This window comes from Heptranchias perlo, chromosome 1 (genome assembly GCF_035084215.1).
Source record: "Heptranchias perlo isolate sHepPer1 chromosome 1, sHepPer1.hap1, whole genome shotgun sequence".
In the NCBI taxonomy this organism is placed as follows: Eukaryota; Metazoa; Chordata; class Chondrichthyes; order Hexanchiformes; family Hexanchidae; genus Heptranchias; species Heptranchias perlo.
The window spans coordinates 49,087,858-49,114,057 of record NC_090325.1 but is presented as its reverse complement, the minus strand read 5'-3'; the positions used below and the strand labels follow the sequence as shown (position 1 = coordinate 49,114,057).

Genomic DNA, 26,200 nt, shown 5'->3' with positions numbered 1-26,200 from the left:
TCCCCTTCTCTCTAACCCTATTTCACCTGAAGACTACACTTCATTCCTCACGTGCAACACCACAGGAGGTCAACTAGTATATTTTGAAAACTCTTGGGATAGGAATTTTATTCCACAAGTGGATTGACCCAATAGCAAAAATCAACCAACTGGTGAGACACAAATCCTATCCCACAGTTCACTGAAAAATTTCCAAAAAATATTTTAATTTATTGTACTACACCATTAATTTTAATTGCTCAGTCATTTGAAGTTAGAGCAGTCATAAAGTAGGGTTAAAACTTTAATCAAAAAGGCAAACACATTTTTAAAGTTTTATTAGTACCTTTTTTTGCAGAATCAAACTTTTAAGCAACTTCTTTAAGATTCAGAAATGCTTCTGATGTTTGAAGGTTTGTAAAACATTACAATACAGAACAATGCAACATCTGTTCTAATATGAAAAGAAAAATAATCTGTTGCTATTAATATTGAAGATTAATAGTAAAGAAACACTCCAGAACTACAGCAGTGAGGAAGACATAATCTAACATTTGACAATCGTGTAAATGAAACAAGTGCAGCGGCAACAAGACAATTTAAAGAAAATGCTTAAGTAGATGAGAATTTCACCTCACGCTGCAATTCTTTTAAGAGTCTATGAATAGATTTCCTATAAGGGAATCTATGTGAAACAGACCAATACAGGGATGGAGCGTAGATCATGCTGGGTTTTCTTTTTTTTCTGTTTGTCTGTCTGTTAAGATTGAGAGTTTTGCCCTCCCATTGTGTTTTCTACCTCCCATTGCGTTTTCTAAACATAATGCATAGGTGGTAACACTATATCCAGCCAGTGACAGATGACAGACTAGTCCCAGTCTAAGAATTCCTATTGCACTATTGGTTACTTAATTCAAATACAATTTTACAATAGCCTACAGTCCAGTAAATGTAGCCTTTGACAGAGGACAAAAAGCAGCTTTAACCTCGGAAAATTGCTATTCTCCAGCTTTTCCACATACCTAACCAAACTCCAGTGCAAGAGTGGAAGATGCACATTTTTATACTATTATTGGAGGGGAGAAGGAGGGAAAAGTAAAACAAAAATGGAATCAACTGATCTGTTACTGATCACAGTTTGAGAAAGATGGGTGAAGGGTACTTCGGTCACATTATAATAGCTTCCCAAATGATGCAACCAAGTCAAAATATATGGGCTGCTCCCACAGCAATTTTTCCCTTGGTCCATTTCATCTTAGACTTCCCTGTAAAGCAAGGGATGTTTCATGAACCATGGGTTACTCCCTCTCCCCCCACAAAAAACTCCAAAAGGAAAGAAATACACAGCCACGCTTGTATAAACAGAGCTGCAAACTGAATCATATGTGGGATGATTTTTTCCCCCCCCTCTGTGTACTCTCAATCAGGCTGAGATAGAAGGAGGGTTGCCTTCAGCTGGCTCCTGCACGGGTCATTAAGTCTTCCAGAGCTTTCTCCTGGTCATTGTTATGAAAAACAAGAACTTCCTTAATATCGCCACATTCAAAGCCCATTTCTCTGAACTTAGACATGAGGTGAAGAAACTCCAGAGTCTGAAAAAGAAAATACAAGACCAGTAAACAAGGGTTTAACGGCTTTCACTTTAGAAAATTAATAGTAATAATTAACACCCAAATTCACAGATTATACAAAAAGTTTGATCAGTGGAGAGTAGAATGTGCTTCAACACAGGTCGGTTTCAATAGTTTTATAATTATAAAGAGCTCAGTTTCATCTTGAGCAATTTTTTTCCTGTGACTCTACCATACGTATTCTCTGAACCTGCATTAAGATGCTATCTTCACAAGAAAGTAACACTCTTAAGTCGAGTATCTCTACACCACACACCAATAATGGATCAGGGCAGGTGACTTACTCCCTGGCCTCTGCTCACTCAATGTTGCTCTGAAATTGGCTGGCAGAAGGTTTGTAAGAGAGGGTTCCGGTGTATCTTGATCTCCAATTTGCCATCTTGTCACTTCTCCACAGTTACGCAGCTGATATTGGCAGTGGAGCTTGGGGAGAGGGGGTGAGCTCACGTCTCACTGCTCCATGCAACCATGTTTGGGGTCTCAATATGTAACACTACCCTGTCCATCCTTCCCTCGCCTTCACATGGTCCATCTCCAACTCTTCCCTTCCTCAACTTCTCTATCTCCATTTCTGGGGATAGGCTGTCAACCAATATCTATTATAAGCCCCCGACTCCCACAGCTACCTTGATTACGCTTCCTCCCACCCCGCTTCCTGTAAGGACTCTATTCCCTTCTCCCATCTCCGTCGCATCTGTTCTGACGATACCACCTTCCACACCAGTGCTTCAAGTATGTCTTCCTTTCTCCTCAATCGAGGATTCCCCTCCACCGAGGATTCCCCTCCACTGTAGTTGACAGGGCCCTCGACCGTGTCCGTCCTATTTCCTGCACTTCTGTCCTCACCCCTTCCCTTCCAGAACCATGATAGGGTCCTCCTTGTCCTCACCTTCCACCCCACCATGAATGTATCATCCTCCGCCATTTCCGCCATCTCCAGCGCGATCCCACCACCAAACACATCTTCCCCTCCCCTTTCAGAATTATGAAGGGACTGCTACCTCCGCAACACCCTGATCCACTCTTCCATCACCCCCAACACCTGCTCTCCTCCCCACGGCACCTTCCCTTGCGAGCGCAGGAGATGCAACAACTGCACCTTCACCTTCTGGGGCCCCAAACACTCCTTCCAGGTGAAACAGCGGTTTACTTGTACTTCTTTCAATTTAGTATACTGTATTCGCTGCACACAATGCGCTCTCCTCTACATTGGGGAGACCAAACGCAGATTGGGTGATCACTTTGCTGAACACCTCCGCTCTGTCCGCAAGCGTGACCCTGACCTGTCGGTCGCTTGCCATTTTAATTCCCCTTCCCACCCCCACTCTGATCTCTCTGTCTTCGGCCTCCGACACTGTTCCAATGAAGCTCGAGGAACAGCACCTCATCTTTCGATTAGGCACTTTACAACCTTCCGGACTCAACACTGATTTCAATAACTTCAGATCATAACCACTGCCCCCATTTTTTCGGTCAGCTAGTGCTGGTAATGGTTCTGCTGCTGCCATTTACAGCTACTCCTGACCAACCTTTTGTTTCTTAACCTGTCCCATTACCACCTTGCTTGCCTTGCACCATCATCCCTTTTGTCATTTAATCACTCGTGCCCTCCACCCTATCACAGACCTTCCCTTTTGTTCTTTCCTCCCCTCCCTCCCCCCCCCCCACCTTTCCCTGGTTCTGTACTTGCTGACTCACTTGCTGAGCTTCTCCAGCATTTTCTGTTTTTATTTCAGATTTCCAGCATCCGCAATATTTTGCCTCTGCTTCAAGAATTTACAGCAGCGTGTTTAACTTCATACTGGGCACAGATATATTTATGTAATTCAAGAGTAATTTATGTAGCTGGATAAGGAGCCACCCCTCCACAAGAATATATCATATACTGGGGAAATTGTGCTCCATACACGTTACATATAATGTTTCAGCTTTTTGCTGTTATGCTTTGGGAGGACAGGGAATGAAGTAAAAAAGGTATGCTCTGAACTTAAGTGAAAAAGCTGGTAACTGTGGAGTCCCTTACCAAGGCTACAAATGCAGCCAACTTTACTGAGCCCCAACAAACAAATATCTTCTCAACAGCAGGAAGCACCTGCAGTGAAGTGACTGCACAGGAAAATTGCACAAAGGTGAAGCACAGCATGTTGTGCCCCCTTTAATTCTGCTGTGAGGCAAATCACAGCCATTTTATGAGATTAGTTCTGTGCAAAGAGAAACATAACAAATTGTGGCTTTTAAAAAAAACTAGAGTTAGGAACAAGATTTAGGATGTTGTAAACACATCTGCACAGCTTTCAAAAGCACAGCCTGAATAGACTGCACAAAAATACCAATTACAATAGAAGAAAGCACACCCCACCAGTAGCACTGTAAAGATTTACTTGGTAAGTTGTTCAATTCCATAGCAAATCCCATTGTGAATACATGCACTGATAGAAAAGTCAGCAGCAGATTGTTCCATTCCTAAATAGAAAAGGATGCAGAGTGGAGCGGCTGGCTTATGAGAGGCAGAGGAAGCTAACTTTTAATATAAATGAGATTGTTCTATAGGGAACAGAGATAGCTAGAGCCAATTAATATTGCACAGTTTTAGTATTCTCTCGAGGCAGAGGTATCTACTGCTATTTCATTTTGCAGCAAAAACACAAACCCAGTAACGGTAAAAATGTGCCAGAAGGTACACAGATATTAGTCTCCATTTTTCCATAGAATTCCATGGATTCTTTAAAAAAAAATTCCATTGACTACTGATTATATTGTGATTTTTTCTTAAATTGTGATAGTGATTTCTATATGATTCCACCCATTGTGATAGTGATTTCTATATGATTCCACCCATTGTGAAAGTGATTTCTATATGATTCCACCCATTGAGAAAGTGATTTCTATATGATTCCACCCATTGTGAAAGTGATTTCTATATGATTCCACCCATTGTGAAAGTGATTTCTATATGATTCCACCCGTTGTGAAAGTGATTTCTATATGATTCCACCCATTGTGAAAGTGATTTCTATATGATTCCACCCATTGTGAAAGTGATTTCTATATGATTCCTCCCATTGTGAAAGTGATTTCTATATGATTCCACCCATTGTGAAAGTGATTTCTATATGATTCCACCCATTGTGAAAGTGATTTCTATATGATTCCACCCATTGTGAAAGTGATTTCTATATGATTCCACCCATTGTGAAAGTGATTTCTATATGATTCCACCCATTGTGAAAGCGATTTCTATGTGATTTGACCAGTCCTCAAGACAGACTTTTCCAAACACATTGAATCTGATTAATATTTGTTTTTAAGAAGGTAGATGGAAAATAGCTGAAGCTAATGCGAATTAATTTGATATCAGATTCTAAAGAAGAAAGTTTCTAGTGTAATTTTGAAACATTGTGAGCCAGATGAATTGAAAAATGTAGCATTACAAGTGGAACAAAATAAGTGTGCAAAGATGTTTACCCAATTTTACAGCAGCAATCAAGGTATTCAAAACTTGCTGAAGTTGTTGGTGTGCCGGTATATGCAGAATTAATATTTTTCTTTTATAAGGAAAATCATCTACAGCATACACTAAGTGGAGATCAGCTGAGAGCTGCTCTACTGGTGTCACTAATAAGACCCATTAACAAGTGGCTTTACCAAAAGTCCCACAGATCCACATCGCATGAATAATGGTGGTGATGTATCTCAGCCAGGAAAATTCTGATTAGTCAATATTTTTAAACATAAAAATCATGAAACAAATATTTATAAAACTACTAAGGATATCAGCCTTCACTAATACAAAATGATAACAGGCTTAGAAAATTAGTGTTTTTCTATTAAACTTCTATAAACTGTAGTTCCTAACCATTCAACGTAGGACAATGTTTGTCGACATCATCAACTGTTCCCTTTCCTCACGTGTTGTTCCCCCAGTTTAAAAAACCACCATAATCGCTCCACTTTTTAAAAATCCTACCCTCAACCCCTTCAATCTCTTCAACTAGTGTCTCATCTCCAACTTCTGGAACATGTCAACACCATGCCAACACCATGCCTACTTCTCTCACTATTCCAATCAAATCCCTACAAGTCTGCTTTCTGCCTCGCTCAAAGCATCAAAACCACCTTGGGTCAAAGTCACCAATGACACTCATTGTGATTCTAGTCCTCTCTGAGGTATGCTGATACCATCGATCACACCATCCTCCTTCACCATTTCTCCTTCAATATTGCCCCTTGATAAGCCAGAATTTCTTGCAGCTCAACACTAACAAGACAGAAGTCATCCTGTTTGGCCTTCACCCACACCCCAATTGGATGCCTATTCGAGCTCAACCTTGACAGTACATAACCTCGGTGTCCTGTTCAATGTTAAGTTAAGTTTCAAACTCCACATCTAGTCTACCTCCAAGCATTGTCCACCCCTTTCTCACCCCCACTGCTGCTGAAACCCACATCCACATAAGAACATAAGAACATAAGAAATTGGAGCAGGAGTAGGCCAATCGGCCCCTCGAGCCTGCTCCGCCATTCAATAAGATCATGGCTGATCTGATCCCAACCACAAATCTAAAGAACACAAGAAGTCGGAGCAGGACCCGGCCACATAGCCCCTGGGCCCTCTCCGCCACCCACAGGGCATTGACCGATCCGAACTCAGCTTCATGTCCAATTTCCTGCCCGCTCCCCATAACCCCTAATTCCCTTTACTTCTAGGAAACTGTCTATTTCTGTTTTAAATTTATCTAATGATGTAGCTTCCACAGCTTCCTGGGGCAGCATATTCCACAGACCTACCACCCTCTGAGTGAAGAAGTTTCTCCTCATCTCAGTTTTGAAAGAGCAGCCCCTTATTCTAAGATTATGCCCCCTAGTTCTAGTTTCACCCATCTTTGGGAACATCCTTACTGCATCCACCCGATCAAGACCCTTCACAATCTTATATGTTTCAATAAGATCGCCTCTCATTCTTCTGAACTCCAATGAGTAGAGTCCCAATCTACTCAACCTCTCCTCATATGTCCGCCCCCTCATCCCCGGGATTAACCGAGTGAACCTTCTTTGCACTGCCTCGAGAGCAAGTATGTCTTTTCTTAAGTATGGAGACCAAAACTGTATGCAGTATTCCAGGTGCGGTCTCACCAATACCTTATATAACTGCAGCAATACCTCCTTGTTTTTATATTCTATCCCCCTAGCAATAAAAGCCAACATTCCGTTGGCTTTCTTGATCACCTGCTGCACCTGCATACCAACTTTTTGATTTTCTTGCACTAGGACCCCCAGATCCCTTTGTACTGCAGTACTTTCCAGTCTCTCGCCATTAAGAAAATAACTTGTTCTCTGATTTTTCCTGCCAAAGTGCATAACCTCACATTTTCCAATATCTTTGTCACCTCGAGACTTGACCTTTCCAACACCATCCTTGTTGGCCTCCTGAGCTCCAGTTTAAGTCACCTCAGCTCACCGACATCTTCATCACTCACACCTTATCCTATACAAAATCCTTCTCACTTACACAAGAGGTTGTTACACATGATTAGGGCTCATGGGATTGGGGGTAATATATCAGCATGGATTGAGGATTGGTTAACGGACAGAAAACAGAGAGTAGGAATAAATGGGTCATTTTCAGGATGGCAGGTTGTAACTAGTGGGGTGCCGCAGGGATCGTTGCTTGGGCCTCAGCTATTTACAATCTATATTCATGGCTTAGATGATGGGACCGAGTGTAATATATCCAAGTTTGCTGACGATACAAAGCTAGGTGGGAAAGTAAGCTGTAAGGAGGACACAGAGTCTGCAAAGGGATATCAACAGGTTAAGTGAGTGGGCAAGAAGGTGGCAAATGGAGTATAATGTGAGGAAATGTGAGGTTATTCATTTTGGTAGGAAAAATAGAAAAAAACAGAATATTTTTTAAATGGTGAGAAACTATTAAATGTTGGTGTTCAGAGGGATTTGGGTGTCCTTGTACACAAAACACAAAGTTAACATGCAGGTACAGCAAACAATTAGGAAGGCAAATGGTATGTTGGCCTTTATTGCAAGGGGGTTGGAGTACAAGAGTAAGGAAGTCTTGCTGCAATTGTACAAGGCTTTGGTGAGACCACACCTGGAGTACTTTGTACAGTTTTGGTCTCCTTACCGAAGGAAGAATATACTTGCCTTAGAGGCGATACAACGAAGGTTCACTAGATTGATTCCCGGGATGAGAGGGTTGTCCCGTGAGGGATGGTTGGGTAAAATGGGCCTATACTCTCTGGAGTTTAGAAGAATGAGCGGTGATCTCATTGAAACATATAAGATTCTAAGAGGGCTTGACAGGGTAGATGCTGAGAGGATGTTTCCCCTGGCTGGAGAGTCTAGAACTAGGGGACATAGTCTCAGGATAAGGGGTCGGACATTTAGGACTGAGATGAAGAGGAATTTCTTCACTCAGAGGGTTGTGAATCTTTGGAATTCTCTACGCCAGAGGGCTGTGGATGCTGAGTTGTTGAGTATATTCAAGACTGAGATTGATAGATTTTTGGACACTAAGGGTATCAAGGGATCTGGGGATCGGGCGAGAAAGTGGAGTTGAGGTCAAAGATCAGCCATGATTTGATTGAATGGTGGAGCAGGCTTGAGGGGCCATATGGTCTACTCCTGCTCCTATTTCTTATGCTCTTAAGTTATTAGTACTTCTCTCACTCAGCATATTGATTCCAAAAACTTCATCATGGGCCTTCAAATCCCTCCATAGCCTCACCCTTCCACCTTTGCAATCTCCTCTTGTTCCACTTCATTGCTCACCAACTCTGGTCTACTGTGCATTTTTCCCTCCCTCCAATCTGCCATCAGTGAAAGAACCTTCACCAATTTTGCTCTCATATTCTGGAACTCTCTGCCTAAATCTTTTTGTCTTGCTACATTGACTTCCATCATCAAAAGTTTCCTTAAAACCTACCTCTTAGACTGCTTTTGGTCACCTCCCCTAAACACACCTACTCTTGCTCAGGTCTGATACCCAACTATGAAACACCTTCATACGTTTTGCTACATTAAAGCGCCATATAAATGCAAGTTGTGGTTAACTTTAAAATACTGTTTTTTTTATTTAAAAAAAAAGCAACCTTGATTCACACCATTTAAATGTCTGCAAATAAATGCAATCTGATTTGTTGAATGTTAAAAAATGTTTGAAAATTATAGGAATGATTGAATACGATTGTTGGATACGTTGAAGTTTTAAGTGTTGCACAGAAATTTAAATCACATGGAATGAACATCTGGTTATTCAGGTGGTATTTTTCAGTCAGTTATTAACAGTGCATCAAAGCCAAATGTGCAAGAATTACAAAGGAAAAACATTAGAAATAGATAACATGCATGTATAGATACATTGCATTTGGTTGAATTCTATATTATTTTCTTACATAAGGTCAGCCTTCTTTTGAACAGCATCCAATAACTAAAGTGTGGTTATACTACGGTATTATACTAACAATTAAGATCAATTTTTAAAAAAAAATTGTTCCTGGGAAGTGGGCAAGTGGCATGCAGTATTTATTGCCCATTCCACCATTGCCCTGTGGGCATTGAGTGAATCAGGTAGTATGGGATTGAAGTCATGTGTAGGCCAGGGATGGCAGGTTCCCTTTCATGATCATTTTATCTGGTTTCAATCCATAAATTACCAAATTTACTGAATTCGGTTTCATAGCTTGCCATGATGGGACGTGAACTCTCAGTCTCTGAATTACTAGTCCAGTACCATAACCATAACCATTAGGCTATCATACCCATTTATAACCAAATAGTCTACATGCACCTCAGGTTAGGTTTCTGTTCATATAATGCAGATAAATTCAACATCAAATATGGAAATTAGAACACACACAGTTTATGTGATGCTTGACTCACCTTTGGCTCTGAACACTGATACATTTCCAGGCCTTCCTCTACAAGTGCCGGTTCAAAGCCCTGCTCACAGAGTCGTCCATGAACAAACAAGTAATCGAGCACCTGAAATGTTTAAATATAGGTTTCAGGAACACTAATCAAACTGATTTTTTTCTCGAGAACTGCTCCACAATATTAGGGTAGAAAGTTTTGTTTCCCTAATACCGAGGCTAAATATGTTAATTATAAGCACATGAGCAGAAGTTGTGCATTCAAATCAATGAAAGGAAAATAGCTTTACTACGATAGTTAATTACGATAGTTAAAAATGCCTACATCTGCTGGGGTATTCATTGTTCAAACAAGATTACCCTTCATAAGCAAGGAGCTAGTAATCTAACTTTTCATTTTTCACTAGTTACCATATCGTCTACATACCACAGCATTCTAAAAGGAGGTAATTGTTAGAGACTCACAGAGCTGAAGTTCTTTTCAATGGAGAAGGACTTTTAAAATTTTAAAAAGGCAAGGATAACAGATCCATGCCTTGTTAATTACAATTATAAGGATGAATACGGATAGACACAGATTCACCAGAAATGTGATCTGACTAAGGTGCATGTACAGTTTGATTATTACTTCCTCTGACATGTATTCTACTTCTTAGTCTATATATTTCAACATTATATTGGCTTTGTTGATTGCTGCCCTGCATTGGATGGACATTTTGAGTACTGAGTCTACTAGGTCGTTTTCAACTTTTAGGTAGAATCTTACACTGTCCATGTTTAGCACAGGTAGCCGTCGATATCGAGAAAGTAGCGCTAACTATTTTCCATTACCATAGGAGTCAATTACAAAGGCGCTGCTTATGAAGTTGTGATATGTTTGCCTTCCAGGCCCTGGTTCTGGAGGGTTTTATCTGCAACAACTGCAATCTGATTGATGACTATTTCGGGCAGCTTAATAAGTACTTACCCTGTACTTACCGATTTAAAAGACGGTGCTGATTTCAGCCAAAGTCAGGTCTTCAAGCAGTTTCAATTAGCTGTTCATGCCTCATTAAAGTGTGATTACCTTAGTGATAAGATTCTGGATGCAACTGCCAACAATTAGAAGAGGTAGTTGCTAAGTGAGATTTCTTGTTTTTTAAAAAATGTTGGTTACTTACCTTTTTGGTTTTACCATCTGTGTTTAGCTGCAAGTCGTGTTAACACCAACGCGCCTGCTAGAAGTAGTGGGGAATGTATTTCAATACCATTCAGAGAGTATGTATGATGCCCATTTTTCCTTCCATAATGTGTAGTACTTTAAATTTGTCTGTATTAAACTTCATCTGCCATTGTTCTGCCCACTTACATATTTTGTCTGGCTCATTCTGTAATCAATTCCATTGATCCTCCTAGTTTGGTATGATCTGAAAATTTGACCAATATGTGTTGGGTGCCCAAGTCCAAATCATTGATATAAATTAGAAACCTAGTGGTCCCAACACTGAGCCCTCCATTCCCCCCCCTCCCCACCCTTCCTTCTGCAGCCTGATGTAACTAACAAGCACCTGATGTTTTCTACCCATAAGCTAATTTCTTATCCATAGCCAGGATTTACCTTGAATATCCACAGCTTTGAGTTTAATCAATAGCCTTTCATGTGGAAGTTCATCAAATGCTTTCTAGAAGTCTAGGTCCAACATATTGTAGGGCTTTCCACATTTCACTTGGGATGTAACTTCCTCAAAGAAGTTGGTCAGGCAGGATTTTCCCCAATTAAATCCATGCTGACTGCTATTAAATTACTGTACAGATAATCTTCAAGTTTACACATGATAATAAATTCATTATTTTACACACAATTGAAGTAAGGCTAAGGAGTCTGTAGTTGTCTGTGTCTGGTTTGTCTTCTCTTTTGAATAGGGGCACCAAATTAGCTGGTTTTCAATCTACTGGTATCTCACTAGTGTCCACTGGCTCCCTTGTAATGATTGCTAATGCCTCACAAATCTCCTCCCTAGTCTTTAGCTTTCTGGGACAAATATTGTCTATCCCTGGGGTTTTTATTGTTTTTGAGTCATTTTTAGCCCATCTACGATTTCCATCTCATTATATCAAAGTCATTAATTTTAACTGGGATAACTATTTGGGGAGGGATGTTGGTTGTATCAGCCCTTTTGAATACTTGGGGGCGGGGGGGGGGGGGGGAGAAGAGGAGTAGTCTTTCCAACAGTTTACTATCCTGTGCACGTCTTCTGTTTTGAACCAGTTTGCACTTTTTACGGTTTTCACCTCTTCTCTGAATGGCCTTTACTATTGAAATACTGAAAGAATTTCTTACTGTTACACTTTGCGTTTGCAGCTATGCTTTTTTTCCCCAAGGTCTCTCTTCCTCTGACCACCTTTTTAATATGTTTCCTCATATTCTTGTATTCATCCCAGTGAACCCCATCCCCTTTTCCTCCGCAAGATATGCAGACAAATTTGGAGAAAAATGCAGGAATAACAAGACCATAATAATGCATTACTTAAGTTATCCGAAGATAGAATGTAATAAAAGTAATAAGTGGCAAAAGGAGGAAGTGTTTCTACAATGTGCCAAAGGCTGCTTTCTAGATCAGTACATCTTTAGTCCAACAAAGAAAGAAGCAGTGCTGGGTCTAGTTCTAGGAAATGAAGTGGGGCAAGTGGGGGTGTAAGTCTAGGGGAACATCTAGGAAACAGCTATCATAACATAATTATGTTCCATATAAAAACTGAAAAGAGGGAACAGATAAACATATTTGGAATAAAGCCAATTTCAGTGAGATAAAAAGGAACGAGCCCAGATACACTGTAAAGAAAAATTGGCAGATAAGACCATGCACAAACACTAGGAAATACTCAAACAGGAGATGATTAGAGTATAAACTTGACATATGTCCATACGAAGAAAAGATGGTGCAGCAAAAGCAGAAGCTCCTTGGATGAGAGAAATTAAAATTGAGACTTAAAAGAGGCATGATACTTTTCATCTCAAACAAACTCAAAACTTTAAAGTTGCACAAGGATGGAATACTTTGTGTGTTGTAGAAATTGTGATATGTTTGCATACTAGACCCAGGTTCTGGAAGGTTTCATCTGCAATCTGATCGATGCATTCAAGATTGAAGTGGTCAGCCTTAGTGAGCGACTGGCCATACATCGATATATTAGGGAGGGAGAATGTTTGATAGATGAGGATTTAGAGAAGACTATGCTGGGGGTCAGAGTAGGACAGGAGAAGAAGAGGGAGGGTCTATATTAGAAAGGAGGCCAGAAGTTGTGATCAGGTGGTGGGGTAGGAGCAGTCATCCCTGGTGCTCTCCAACAGTTTCTCTCCTCTGGAGAGAGATGATGTGGAGACTCAAGAGATGGCTGCAACAAACGAGGATGTGCCTGTCAGGGAAGAAGGGAAAAAGAGAGATATTGGCAAACTCAATTATTTGGTTTTCAGATAGAATTCTGTGCAAACTGAACCCAGAAATGTTTAAGAGGAGATCTGGTAAAGGTTTTCAAAATTATGAAAGGTTTTCATAAGGTACTCACGTTGCCTTCACCTGAACTGAATCTCAAACGGATACAGCGCTCTTAAATCTAGCTGTTTTCTTCTTTACCCAATGAGTTTCAACTAATTTTAAATGCATGATATAAACAGAATACATTATGAACACCCATGAGATATTATTTCTAACCCACTCATGGTGCTGATCAGAACCCACTGTACCTTTGTCAGCAAGTTATCAGGTCATATCAAATAGGTATTCATGATGGATCCTTGCTGTCCACCATTTTCAGAAACATGCCTACAATACCTAATTGAGCCAAGTAAATTCCCTTTAAAAATGGAAAATTCCACCTCCAACCTAAGTTTCCCCTGGCTAGACAGTCTAGAACAAGGGGGCATAATCACAGGATACGGGGTCAGCCATTCAAGACTGAGATGAGGAGGAATTTCTTCACGCAGAATCTTTGGAATTCTCTACCCCAGAGGGCTGTGGATGCTGAGTCATTGAATATATTCAAGGCTGAGATGGATAGGTTTTTGGACTCGAGGGATATGAGGATCAGGCGGGAAAGTGGAGTTGAGGTCAAAGATCAGCCATGATCTGAATGAATGGTGGAGCAGGCTTGAGCGGCCGTATGGCCTACTCCTGCTCCTATTTCTTATGTAATCAATCACTCACTCTGTAGGGTGATTAGCTAGTTCATATGAAACTAAAAATATGGCCGATATGACGGATTATCTCAACAAAATTATCCTACAAGCTATCCTTTATAAAACTGCATTGCAGAAAATAAATATTTTTGGATAAAGCACAGGTATAAAATTTATACCACTTTGATCCTTAATAATGTACATCTTTACCTGTTCTAGGTTTTCTCCTCGTTTCTGCATGGCTTTTATTACATTCTGGCAGGAGTATCCCATACTAACTATTGTTTCTACGCACTCTCTCTCACTTGGAGTCAATGATTGAATTGGATCAAGACACTCTGTTCTCTTTGATGCGTCTCCAATGCTTATGGTGAACAATTCTGCAGCAGGATGGTTTCGAGAGTTAACCTATTTAGAAGGCAACAAAACAGGAAACATAACCTAAATACAATTTTTGCATCAGTGATCTTCAATTCCCAAATCTTACGATAAATTTCTCAAAACATCTCCAAAATTAAAATTTAAGAGGACATATTTATCATTGATCAGATAGCACAGAATAAAAAAAACCTTCAATTCACACAACAATCTAAAGAGGAATTCTTTAACCTGAATTAAATTCACAAACAATAAATCTAATAAAATTTTCACATTGCACAGGTCAGATGCAGGGTAAAGCTCCTTAAACTCTGTTGAACTGTCCAATGACATTAATTTGATATTTCAATTTCTCACAATGAACAAAACTGTCAAGTGTTAAATTATCAGCAATTTTGTGCCTGAGACACACACTGAATAGGAACTAGGTTTCCCAAACTGGTTTAATGCAGGATCCTTACAGTTGGAAGAAAGAACAGCATGCACTACCCACTGCAACAATGCACTAACCTCATTGCAATACATAGTCTTCAACTGTTAAATTTTATATTGCATCAATGGGAGACTACCTACCTGCTTCTAGAATGCTGGTGAGATTTTTGAAGATTAAAAAGCTGACAGGTGATTAGCTCTTTTAAAGCATTATTAAAGTAGGAATGGAGGCACAGCAGGTCACCAGAAAATTTGTTTTAACTTGAAAAACCATGTCTTTGATCAGTTTTGCACCAGGTATTTTTATTCTACAACCAAAGCACATCCTTAACAAAACCAATTGCAAGTTGCACTGGCAATTGCACTCCAGTGCACATTTGTCCGTTTTGTATTGCACTTTTGTAGAGGAGGTACCCAAGAGGTTGACATGCCAATGCACACGAGAACAGCACAAGATGCTCTTCTGTTTAGCTAAACTGTTCGACTGGATCTCATCATCAAGTGTTTAGAAGTCTGACTTACAACCAGAGGTTTTGTTCAGTTCAAACCATCATGAAATACTGAAAGAAATTTCCACCCAAAATCTTGATGATTAATCTATTGCCCTGTTTAAAAAATCTTTTACCATTAGATCCTGGGAAACAGTCAAATAATTTGAGGAACTCGACTAAAGCAATAAACACTTCAGCCAGGCTCTTCATATTATTTGTTTGCTGAATAGCAAGTGACAGTCACAATAATGAAGCAATCATTTGAAGTAGTATTTTAATTAGGGAATATTCAGTTATCAGAATTTTGAAGTACATTTGCTTCAAGATTCACTTTGTTATTAGTGTACTAATAAATAAGTATATTCACATAACAGGATGCAGTACAGGTGATCATCTCCCATTGTGAAATCATGGTGTCCACATTAATAATTAGATGATATAAATACCTTATTTTGGTGCCACTTTCCTGTCTGAAGACATGCCCTTTGCATCTACTGATTAAACAGGAAGTCGAGAAACTTTTTTTTTCAAATCCTCGTTCTAAAAGTGTTAACCACTTCTAAAAATGCTGCATTTCTAAAATTTCTAGTTTCATGCAAGAAGTCAATATAATGAACACAGTTAGACTTTACACTATTACACATGATGACATGAAGTGGTCAGAAGAGCATCTGGAAAGACAGAGGGAAGGGAGAGGAGGGTAAAAAAGAACTTGTATTTACATAGCATTTCACAGACCTCAAGACATCCCAAAGTGCTTTACAGCCAATAAAGTACTTTTTGAAGTGTAGTCACTGTTGAAATGTAGAAAAACGCAACACCAAGTTGTGCACAGCAAGCTCCCACAAACAGCAATGAAACAAATGACCAGATTATCTGTTTAGTGATGTTGGTTGAGGGATAAACATTGCCTAGGACACCGGAAATAACTTCCCTGCTCTCCTTCGAATAGTGCCATGGGATCTTTTGGATCCACCCAAGAGGGCAGATAGATCTTGGTTTAATGTCTCGTCTGAAAGATGGCACCTCCAACAGTAAAGCTCTGGAGTGTCAGTTTAGGTTATGTGCTCAAACCTGTGGAGTGAGGCTTGAACCCACATCCTTCTGACTCATAAGCCAGTGTGCTACCACAGAACCAAGGCTGACATCGGATGCTGAAACCAAGAAAAACCTAATATTCTACATTCCACAAATATAGTAGACTTCTACTGCAACCATACTAATTTTCTAGCCAGTTATAAAATGAATTACCGTGTTTATTTACTTGAATTCCATGTTTATTTACCTAAATAACTGCTGGTAGTAACTGCTACCAGTTACAAAACATTTTTTAAAGTTATTTTAAATGCAACCAACCAACAGCACAGCAAGTTCGATTTTACTAATGTCTTTATGTAGAGTAGTAGGATGTAGGATATGGGTTTTCAACAATTCACCAGATGTCAAACCATTCAACTGCAGCTGCAGTGCTGGGGTGGCACTGAGCTGAAGTTGTTTCAGGGATCAATTTAGGCACTATTTTGGTCACCAATATATCTAGAATTTTTGAGTTGGTGCCTAAATAGTTTCATCAATTCCCAATTTTAAAAAAAACAACTCACCCAATGTGATGTGGCATTTATTCAGCTGTTAGACTGACTAGACACAACATTCATGGCTTTGTTCCTTGTGTTTTGCAGTCTGCATTACTTGCATAAAAGTCGTATTGCATTGGGAACTTCTGTGGTACCCTCCATGTGACATTGGGGAACTAAAAAGGGGTGGAGGAGAGGAGAAGAGAGATAGCAATACCAGGGTACAGTGCCTGCATAGCAGCCATTTGTTACATACATACGAACATACGAATTAAGAGCAGGAGTAGGCCATTCGGCCCCTCGAGCATAAGATCATGGCTGATCTGATTGTGACCTCAACCCTACTTTCCTGTCTACCTACTATAACCTTTGACTCCCTTGTTAATCAGGAATCTATCTAACGCAGCCTTAAAAATATTCAATGACCCTGCCTCCACCGCTCTCTGGGGAAGGGAGTTCCACAGACTCACGACCCTCAGAGAAAAAATTTCTCCTCATCTCCATCTTAAATGGGAGACCCCTTATTTTTAAACTGTGGCCCATGGTTCTAGTCTCTCTCATAAGGGGAAACATCCTCTCAGCATCTACCCCTTCAAGTCCCCTCAGGATCTTATATGTTTCAATAAGATCACCTCTCATTCTTCTAAACTCCAACGTATACAGGCCCAACCTTTCCTGATAAGATAACCCCCCCATCCCAGGAATCAGTCGAGTGAACCTTCTCTGAACCGCCTCTAAAGCAATTATGTCCTTTCTTAAATAAGGAGACCAAAACTGCACACAGTATTCTAGATGTGGTCTCACCAATGCCTTGTACAACTGTAGCAAAACATCTCTACTTTTATATTCCATTCCCCTTGCAATAAATGACAACATTTCATTTGCTTTCCTAATCACTTGCTGTACCTGCATACTAACTTTTTGTGATTCATGTACTAGGACACCCAGGTCCCTCTGTACCTCAGAGTTCTGCAATCTCTCTCCATTTGAATAACATACAACTTTTCTATTCCTCCTGCCAAAGTGGACATGTTCACATTTTTGTAAATTAGTTTTATGATCAACTGAATCTGTAGGTGTTTAAGTAACATACTTCACTAATAGATAAAAGTAGGAGACAATGAAGGTAAAGGTAACGGTGACAATTTTGAAACAATAAGTTTTGGTAATAAAAGCAGATCTTGCATCACCACTTATTTAGTCTGCTTGTACACAATGTTTTGTTACACAAGTAAAGAAAAACTGAACAAATATATTTTCACAGATTAACACCAAGAGCCTTTTATTTGAGCTGAATGTAGGGCAATTAAAAAATCATGCTAATAGTACAGAAGCGTATGAAGAAACACACGAGTCGGCTCCCAAGCACATCAGTGCTTTGATTTACGGTATATAGGATAATTTACTAAAATCCATGAAATGATCCAAAGCAGACACATTATACAACACTTCAATTTCATCAGTTATTCTGATGCAGTCAAACCTATCAGACTTTTAAAATATTCTAATGTGTGTTACAGGTCACAAAACAATCTTAAAAACAAGACAGAACATTGTGTCATTTTGTGCAACAGTACGACCTTTAAATAGACCTGTATATTTGTTTTCGAGAAAGAAGAGGAGGGAGGGGGCGGTGATAGAGAGAAAGGGGATGGTGATAGCGAGAAAGAAGGGGGCGGTGATAGAGAGAAAGAAGGGGAGTGCAAGGGGGAAGGAAGGGGGGTGGAAGTGAGAAGGGCATGGATGATTATAGTAAAGTCATCTCCAAAGAGGCCCTTCTCATCAAAGGGCATCTGCAATACCTTAGCTTTCAGCTACCAGGGGAAGCCCAAGACAAAACCCAATACGTAAGTTGAACAAAATCCTTTAAGTGACAAAACAGGCTCTAATATCCAAAGAATCCACCTAACTTACTATCATAGGGAGAGCTCTTATTAAGCTCTCTAAAAGGGCCTGATGTGGCCTTCATCACGGTCTGAAGCTGTGTTGCCCAGGTGACCCATCTTCCCCAATCATTTGAACTTATGAAATGGGGCGAGTCCTTGGCAGAGGGCGTCAACGTCAAAGTGGTTGTAAATTTCAAGATGCCATCATTATGGATGAATACGTGCATCAGGTTGGACACACACACACACATTAATGTGGATTTGTAAAGTTGGATAATACGAGGAGATGGTAGTATAAAAGTAAATTCTAGTCACTGATATCAACTTCCTAGTGTAATGCTGCTGGTTGGAGGAATGCCATCTTTTGCTGACAAGGAATAGGCAATGGGAGTGAATAGACAGTACAGTCACATCTCCAAAACGGCTAACTAAACTAGATTCAAGTATCTGTAACTGATCCAGTCAACTTACATTTCACTGGAGAAGTTGTACAATCTGTGTGGCCAAAACAACAGTATACAATAAAAATATTTTCCCACAAGTTATTAAATACTTGAACAACTGTAAGAATTAGTTTGAGGAATCTGCAGAATTAAAAAAGTTAATTTGAAAAGGACATCTTACCAGCTTTGCTGCTTTTTGAGAGGAGTTCTCTGTTCCAGCTGTTGACATAACAGGTGAAACATTCCACCTGGAAGAAGACAACGCTGCTGTGGTGTTATCAATCCCAAGGTCAAAACTTGAAGAGGAACGCATGGATGCAACAGGGAAGTTATGTCCATTCAAACCACTCACTTTGTAGTGCTCGCAGTTCTTTAGTGAACTAAACAAAGTACCATTGGGTAGGCTTGTGCTGTGGAAAGTGCCGGTGAGCATAGCAGTCTTCTGCTCGCTCTCATCAGAATCCAGTTTAGGAAAGGACAGAGATTTGATATTGCTGACAGGTGAAGTAGGTGGGAGAGATGCTTTGGCAGAAAAGGGCACTTCTTCACAGTTCTCCAACTGTGGCAAATTTATGAGGCCATTTGGCTTGTGAAGAGATTTGAAGTCTGAGGTAGCCTCCTCTGTGGAGGCCTGCACTTCTGGGCTTGGTAATGCATTTGTGGGTCCCACAATCTGCACATCCAGCCCATTATCCAATTTTGGAATAATCATCAGTCGTGAACTCGCCTGAACTTCAAGAATGTTTTTGAGTTCCTCTTTATCATTTAGCGTTTTCAATTCCAGTTTATCAAAAGGATCCTCTTCACTTTCAAAGTCTGCAAGATTGAATTTAGTTGCGTAAGGGGGACTTGGGTCTTTTTGTTTTACGGTATTGCTGTTAGCAGGCATTGGGGTTAGAATGTTGTTGTGCCGTAGACTGGCAAGTATAGGGTTAATAGTCAGTGAAAATGCTGAAGAATGTGGTCCATCAGTGTACTGGACTCCACTTTTTCTCTCTGAGAATGCCTCAGATTCAGCAGTCATTGAAGAAGTTTTCCTGTTTAAACTGGCTGCTTCTTGTGCAGCTTGAATTTGCTTTATTTCTTCAGCCCATTTTATTGTCCTCTTTTCTAAAGAGAAATCGTACTGTAAAAAAATAGAAACATCACATTTTAGTGCTAAAAATTTAAGAATAATTTGAAAGGAACACAGCTGACAAACTTTTCATTAAACTACCTAAGAAAATTCCCTGTGTTTAATAAAGCCATTATAAAGGAAAAGCAAATGAACCACTGCAAATGTAAAAGGGTAGAAAAGTTACTTTCAATAAATTAGCAGTCCTATTTCTGACAGTAAACACAAAAACTAAATTTTTTTAAAAGTTACTTTTCAAGACATGTGGAGTTTCCCCTCATCTAAAATTTTTTAAAAATTCGTTCATGGGATGTGGGCATTGCTGCGGAGGCCAGCATTTATTGCCCATCCCTAATTGCCCTTGAGAAGGTGATGGTGAGCCGCCTTCTTGAACCGCTGCAGTCCGTGTGGTGAAGATTCTCCCACAGTGCTGTTAGGTAGGGAGTTCCAGGATTTTGACAGTAACATGCACTTATGTAGTGAATGCTACAATAGGTTTTGGCAGCTGGCCTTCACAAACTGAGTAAATGGCTGACCCAAGTGGAGTGCAATTTTTAATTACAACTTGCATTTATATAGCACCTCCAACACAGAAAACATCCCAAGGTGCTTCACTGAAGCGTAATCAGACAAAAAATGCCGAGCCAGAAGAGATATTCAGAGGGGTGACAAAAAGCTTGGTCAGAGGTGCGTTTTAAGCATAGTCTTAAAGGGGGAGAAAGATGTCAATAGGTAGAGTGGTTTAAGGAGGGAACACTACTGCCAATGGTGGGGCAAAAAGAGTGGGGGATGCACAAGAGGCCAGAATCAAAGGAACGGAGAGTTGGGGGTAACAGTGTGTAGGGCTGGAGAAGGTCACAGAGATAAGGAGAGACAAGGCCACGAAGGGATTTAAACACGAGGATGAGAATTTTAAATCTGAGGCATTAGGGGACCAGGAGACAATGTACCTCAACTAGCACAGGGGGGGATGGATGAGGGGACTTGGCGTGGACAGGATGGGGCAGCAGAGTTTTGGATAAGCTGAAATTTATGGAAGGTGGAGGATGCAAGGATGGCCAGGAGAGCATTGGAATTGTCAAGTCTAAAGGTGACAAGGACACGAATGAGGGTTTCAGCAATAGATGGGCCGAGGCAGAGAAGAAGGCTGCGACATTACAGAGATGGAAGTAGGCAGTCTTTGTGATGAAGAGGATATGGGTTCGGAAGCTCAGCTCAGGGTCAATAGGACACCAAGGCTGCGAATAGTCTCGCTCAAATTCAGACAGTGGACGGGGAAAGAGGATTGGCTCAGTGGCGAGGGTTCAGAATTGGTGGTGGGGACCGAATATGATGGCTTCAGTCTTCGCAATGTTTCACTGAAGGAAATTGTGGCTCATCCAAGACTTTTTTTTTTATTCGTTCACGGGATGTGTGCGTCGCTGGCAAGGCCGGCATTTATTGCCCATCCCTAATTGCCCTCGAGAAGGTGGTGGTGAGCCGCCTTCTTGAACCGCTGCAGTCCGTGTGGTGACGGTTCTCCCACAGTGCTGTTAGGAAGGGAGTTCCAGGATTTTGACCCAGCGACAATGAAGGAACGGCGATATATTTCCAAGTCGGGATGGTGTGTGACTTGGAGGGGAACGTGCAGGTGGTGTTGTTCCCATGCGCCTGCTGCCCTTGTCCTTCTAGGTGGTAGAGGTCGCGGGTTTGGGAGGTGCTGTCGAAGAAGCCTTGGCGAGTTGCTGCAGTGCATCCTGTGGATGGTGCACACTGCAGCCACAGTGCGCCGGTGGTGAAGGGAGTGAATGTTTAGGGTGGTGGATGGGGTGCCAATCAAGCGGGCTGCTTTATCTTGAATGGTGTCGAGCTTCTTGAGTGTTGTTGGAGCTGCACTCATCCAGGCAAGTGGAGAGTATTCCATCACACTCCTGACTTGTGCCTTGTAGATGGTGGAAAGGCTTTGGGGAGTCAGGAGGTGAGTCACTCGCCGCAGAATACCCAGCCTCTGACCTGCTCTTGTAGCCACAGTATTTATATGGCTGGTCCAGTTAAGTTTCTGGTCAATGGTGACCCCCAGGATGTTGATGGTGGGGGATTCGGCGATGGTAATGCCGTTGAATGTCAAGGGGAGGTGGTTAGACTCTCTCTTGTTGGAGATGGTCATTGCCTGGCACTTATCTGGCGCGAATGTTACTTGCCACTTATCAGCCCAAGCCTGGATGTTGTCCAGGTCTTGCTGCATGCAGGCTCGGACTGCTTCATTATCTGAGGGGTTGCGAATGGAACTGAACACTGTGCAGTCATCAGCGAACATCCCCATTTCTGACCTTATGATGAAGGGAAGGTCATTGATGAAGCAGCTGAAGATGGTTGGGCCTAGGACACTGCCCTGAGGAACTCCTGCAGCAATGCCTTGGGGCTGAGATGATTGGCCTCCAATAACCACTAACATCTTCCTTTGTGCTAGGTATGACTCCAGCCACTGGAGAGTTTTCCCCCTGATTCCCATTGACTTCAATTTTACTAGGGCTCCTTGGTGCCACACTCGGTCAAATGCTGCCTTGATGTCAAGGGCAGTCACTCTCACCTCACCTCTGGAATTCAGCTCTTTTGTCCATGTTTGGACCAAGGCTGTAATGAGGTCTGAAGCCGAGTGGTCCTGGCGGAACCCAAACTGAGCATCGGTGAGCAGGTTATTGGTGAGTAAGTGCCGCTTGATAGCACTGTCGACGACACCTTCCATCACTTTGCTGATGATTGAGAGTAGACTGATGGGGCGGTAATTGGCCGGATTGGATTTGTCCTGCTTTTTGTGGACAGGACATACCTGGGCAATTTTCCACATTGTCGGGTGGATGCCAGTGTTGTAGCTGTACTGGAACAGCTTGGCTAGAGGCGCAGCTAGTTCTGGAGCACAAGTCTTCAGCACTACAGCTGGGATGTTGTCAGGGCCCATAGCCTTTGCTGTATCCAGTGCACTCAGCCGTTTCTTGATATCACGTGGAGTGAATCGAATTGGCCGAAGACTGGCTTCCGTGATGGTGGGGATATCGGGAGGAGGCTGAGATGGATTATCCACTCGGCACTTCTGGCTGAAGATGGTTGCAAACGCTTCAGCCTTGTCTTTTGCACTCACGTGCTGGACTCCGCCATCATTGAGGATGGGGATGTTTGCAGAGCCTCCTCCTCCCGTTCGTTGTTTAATTGTCCACCACCATTCACGACTGGATGTGGCAGGACTGCAGAGCTTTGATCTGATCCGTTGGTTGTGGAATCGCTTAGCTCTGTCTATAGCATGTTGCTTCTGCTGTTTAGCATGCATGTAGTCCTGAGTTGTAGCTTCACCAGGTTGGCACCTCATTGTTAGGTACGCCTGGTGCTGCTCCTGGCATGCTCTTCTACACTCCTCATTGAACCAGGGTTGATCCCCTGGCTTGTTGGTAATGGATATCGCACAAACAGTCTAACAACACAGAGGCATTGGAAGGGTCAGTGGGGTGGCTATGTTAATAAAGGAAGGAATCACTGTAATACAGAGAAATGATATTGGGACAAAGCATCAAGATAATGAAACAGTTTGGGTGGAGATAAGGAATAATAAGGGGAAAAAAACATTAGTGGGCGTAGTATATAGGCCTCCTAATAGTTGCAACTCTGCTGGAAGAAGTATTAATCAGGAGATAGTCGGGGCATGCAATAAGGGAACTGCCATAATTATGGGGGATTTTAATTATCATATTAACTGGACAAATCAAATTGGGCAGAGCAGCCTTGAGGACGAGTTCATTGAGTGCATCAGGGATGGATTTCTTGAGCAGTATGTAACTGATCCTACAAGGGGGCAGGCAACCTTGGACCTGGTCCTGTGTAATGAGTCAGGATTAATTAATAATGTCCTAGTTAAGGATCCCCTTGGAACGAGCGACCACAACATGGTTGAATTCCATATCCAATTAGAGGGTGAGAAGGTTGATTCTCAAACAAGCGTACTGAGCTTGAATAAAGGAGACTATGATGGTATGAGAGCGGAATTGATTAAAGTGGACTGGGAAAATAGATTAAAGGGTAAGACGGTACATGAGCAGTGGTGTTCATTTAGGGAGTTATTTTACAACTTTCAAAATAAATATATTCCACTGAGGAAAAAAGGGTGTAAAAGAAATGACAGCCATCCGTGGCTAAGTAAAGAAATCAAGGATAGTATCCGACTAAAAACAAGGACATATAAGGTAGCCAAACTTAGTGGGAGGATAGAAGATTGGGAATTCTTCAAAAGACAGCAAAAAGTAACTAAAGGATTGATTAAGAAAGGGAAGTTAGATTATGAAAAGAAATTAGCAAAAAATATAAAAACAGATAGCAAGAGTTTCTATAGTTATATAAAAAGAAAAAGGGTGGCTAAGGCAAACATAGGTCCCTTAGAGGATGAGACCGGGAAATTAATGGTGGGAAACATGGAGATGGCAAAAATGCTGAACAAATATTTTGTTTCAGTCTTTACAGTAGAGGGCACTAAGAATATCCCAACACTGGACAAACAGGGGACTCTCGGGGGGGAGGAGCTAAATACGATTAAAATCACTCAGGAGATGGTACTCAGTAAAATAATGGGACTCAAGGCGGATAAATCCCCTGGACCTGATGGCTTCCATCCTAGGGTCTTGAGGGAAGTGGCAGTAGGGATTGTGGATGCTTTGGTGATAGTTTTCCAAAATTCCCTGGACTCAGGAGAGGTCCCGGCAGATTGGAAAACTGCTAATGTAACACCGTTATTTAAAAAGGGTAGTAGGCAGAAGGCTGGAAATTATAGGCCAGTTAGCTTAACATCTGTGGTGGGTAAAATTTTGGAGTCTATTATTAAGGAGACAGTAACGGAACATTTAGATAAGCATAATTTAATAGGACAAAGTCAGCATGGCTTTATGAAGGGGAAGTCATGTCTGACAAATTTGCTTGAGTTCTTCGAGGATATAACGTATAGGGTGGATAAAGGGGAACCAGTGGACGTAGTGTATTTAGACTTCCAGAAGGCATTCGACAAGGTGCCACATAAAAGATTATTACTTAAGATAAAAAATCACGGGATTGGGGGTAATATTCTGGCATGGGTGGAGGATTGGTTATCGAACAGGAAGCAGAGAGTTGGGATAAATGGTTCATTTTCGGACTGGCAACCAGTAACCAGTGGTGTTCCACAGGGGTCGGTGCTGGGTCCCCAACTCTTTACAATCTATATTAACGATTTGGAGGAGGGGACCGAGTGCAACATATCAAAATTTGCAGATGATACAAAGATGGGAGGGAAAGTAGAGAGTGAGGAGGACATAAAAAACCTGCAAGGGGATATAGACAGGCTGGGTGAGTGGGCGGAGATTTGGCAGATGCAATATAATATTGGAAAATGTGAGGTTATGCACTTTGGCAGGAAAAATCAGAGAGCAAGTTATTTTCTTAATGGCGAGAGACTGGAAAGTAGTGCAGTACAAAGGGATCTGGGGGTCCTAGTGCAAGAAAATCAAAAAGTTGGTATGCAGGTGCAGCAGGTGATCAAGAAAGCCAACGGAATGTTGGCTTTTATTGCTAGGGGGATAGAATATAAAAACAAGGAGGTATTGCTGCAGTTATATAAGGTATTGGTGAGACCGCACCTGGAATACTGCATACAGTTTTGGTCTCCATACTTAAGAAAAGACATACTTGCTCTCGAGGCAGTACAAAGAAGGTTCACTCGGTTAATCCCGGGGATGAGGGGGCGGACATATGAGGAGAGGTTGAGTAGATTGGGACTCTACTCATTGGAGTTCAGAAGAATGAGAGGCGATCTTATTGAAACATATAAGATTGTGAAGGGTCTTGATCGGGTGGATGCAGTAAGGATGTTCCCAAAGATGGGTGAAACTAGAACTGGGGGGCATAATCTTAGAATAAGGGGCTGCTCTTTCAAAACTGAGATGAGGAGAAACTTCTTCACTCAGAGGGTGGTCGGTCTGTGGAATTTGCTGCCCCAGGAAGCTGTGGAAGCTACATCATTAGATAAATTTAAAACAGAAATAGACAGTTTCCTAGAAGTAAAGGGAATTAGGGGTTATGGGGAGCGGGCAGGAAATTGGACATGAAGCTGAGTTCGGATCGGTCAATGCCCTGTGGGTGGCGGAGAGGGCCCAGGGGCTATGTGGCCGGGTCCTGCTCCGACTTCTTGTGTTCTTTAGATTCGTGGTTGGGATCAGATCAGCCATGATCTTATTGAA

At 41.5% G+C, this 26,200-nt stretch overlaps 1 protein-coding gene across 1 annotated transcript in view; it reads right to left on the bottom strand.

The window, feature by feature from the left end:
- Nucleotides 1–288: 288 nt before the first annotated feature.
- Nucleotides 289–26,200, bottom strand: part of ubap1 (ubiquitin associated protein 1) — a 73,100-nt gene continuing 47,188 nt past the window's right edge. The window contains exons 4-7 of the mRNA XM_067984766.1: nucleotides 19,038–19,982; nucleotides 13,863–14,060; nucleotides 9,507–9,608; nucleotides 289–1,571 (exon numbers count right to left, since the gene is read on the bottom strand). Coding sequence (XP_067840867.1) covers nucleotides 1,431–1,571; nucleotides 9,507–9,608; nucleotides 13,863–14,060; nucleotides 19,038–19,982 — 1,386 coding nt within the window. The 3' untranslated portion in view covers nucleotides 289–1,430. The remainder of the gene's footprint in view (nucleotides 1,572–9,506; nucleotides 9,609–13,862; nucleotides 14,061–19,037; nucleotides 19,983–26,200) is intronic.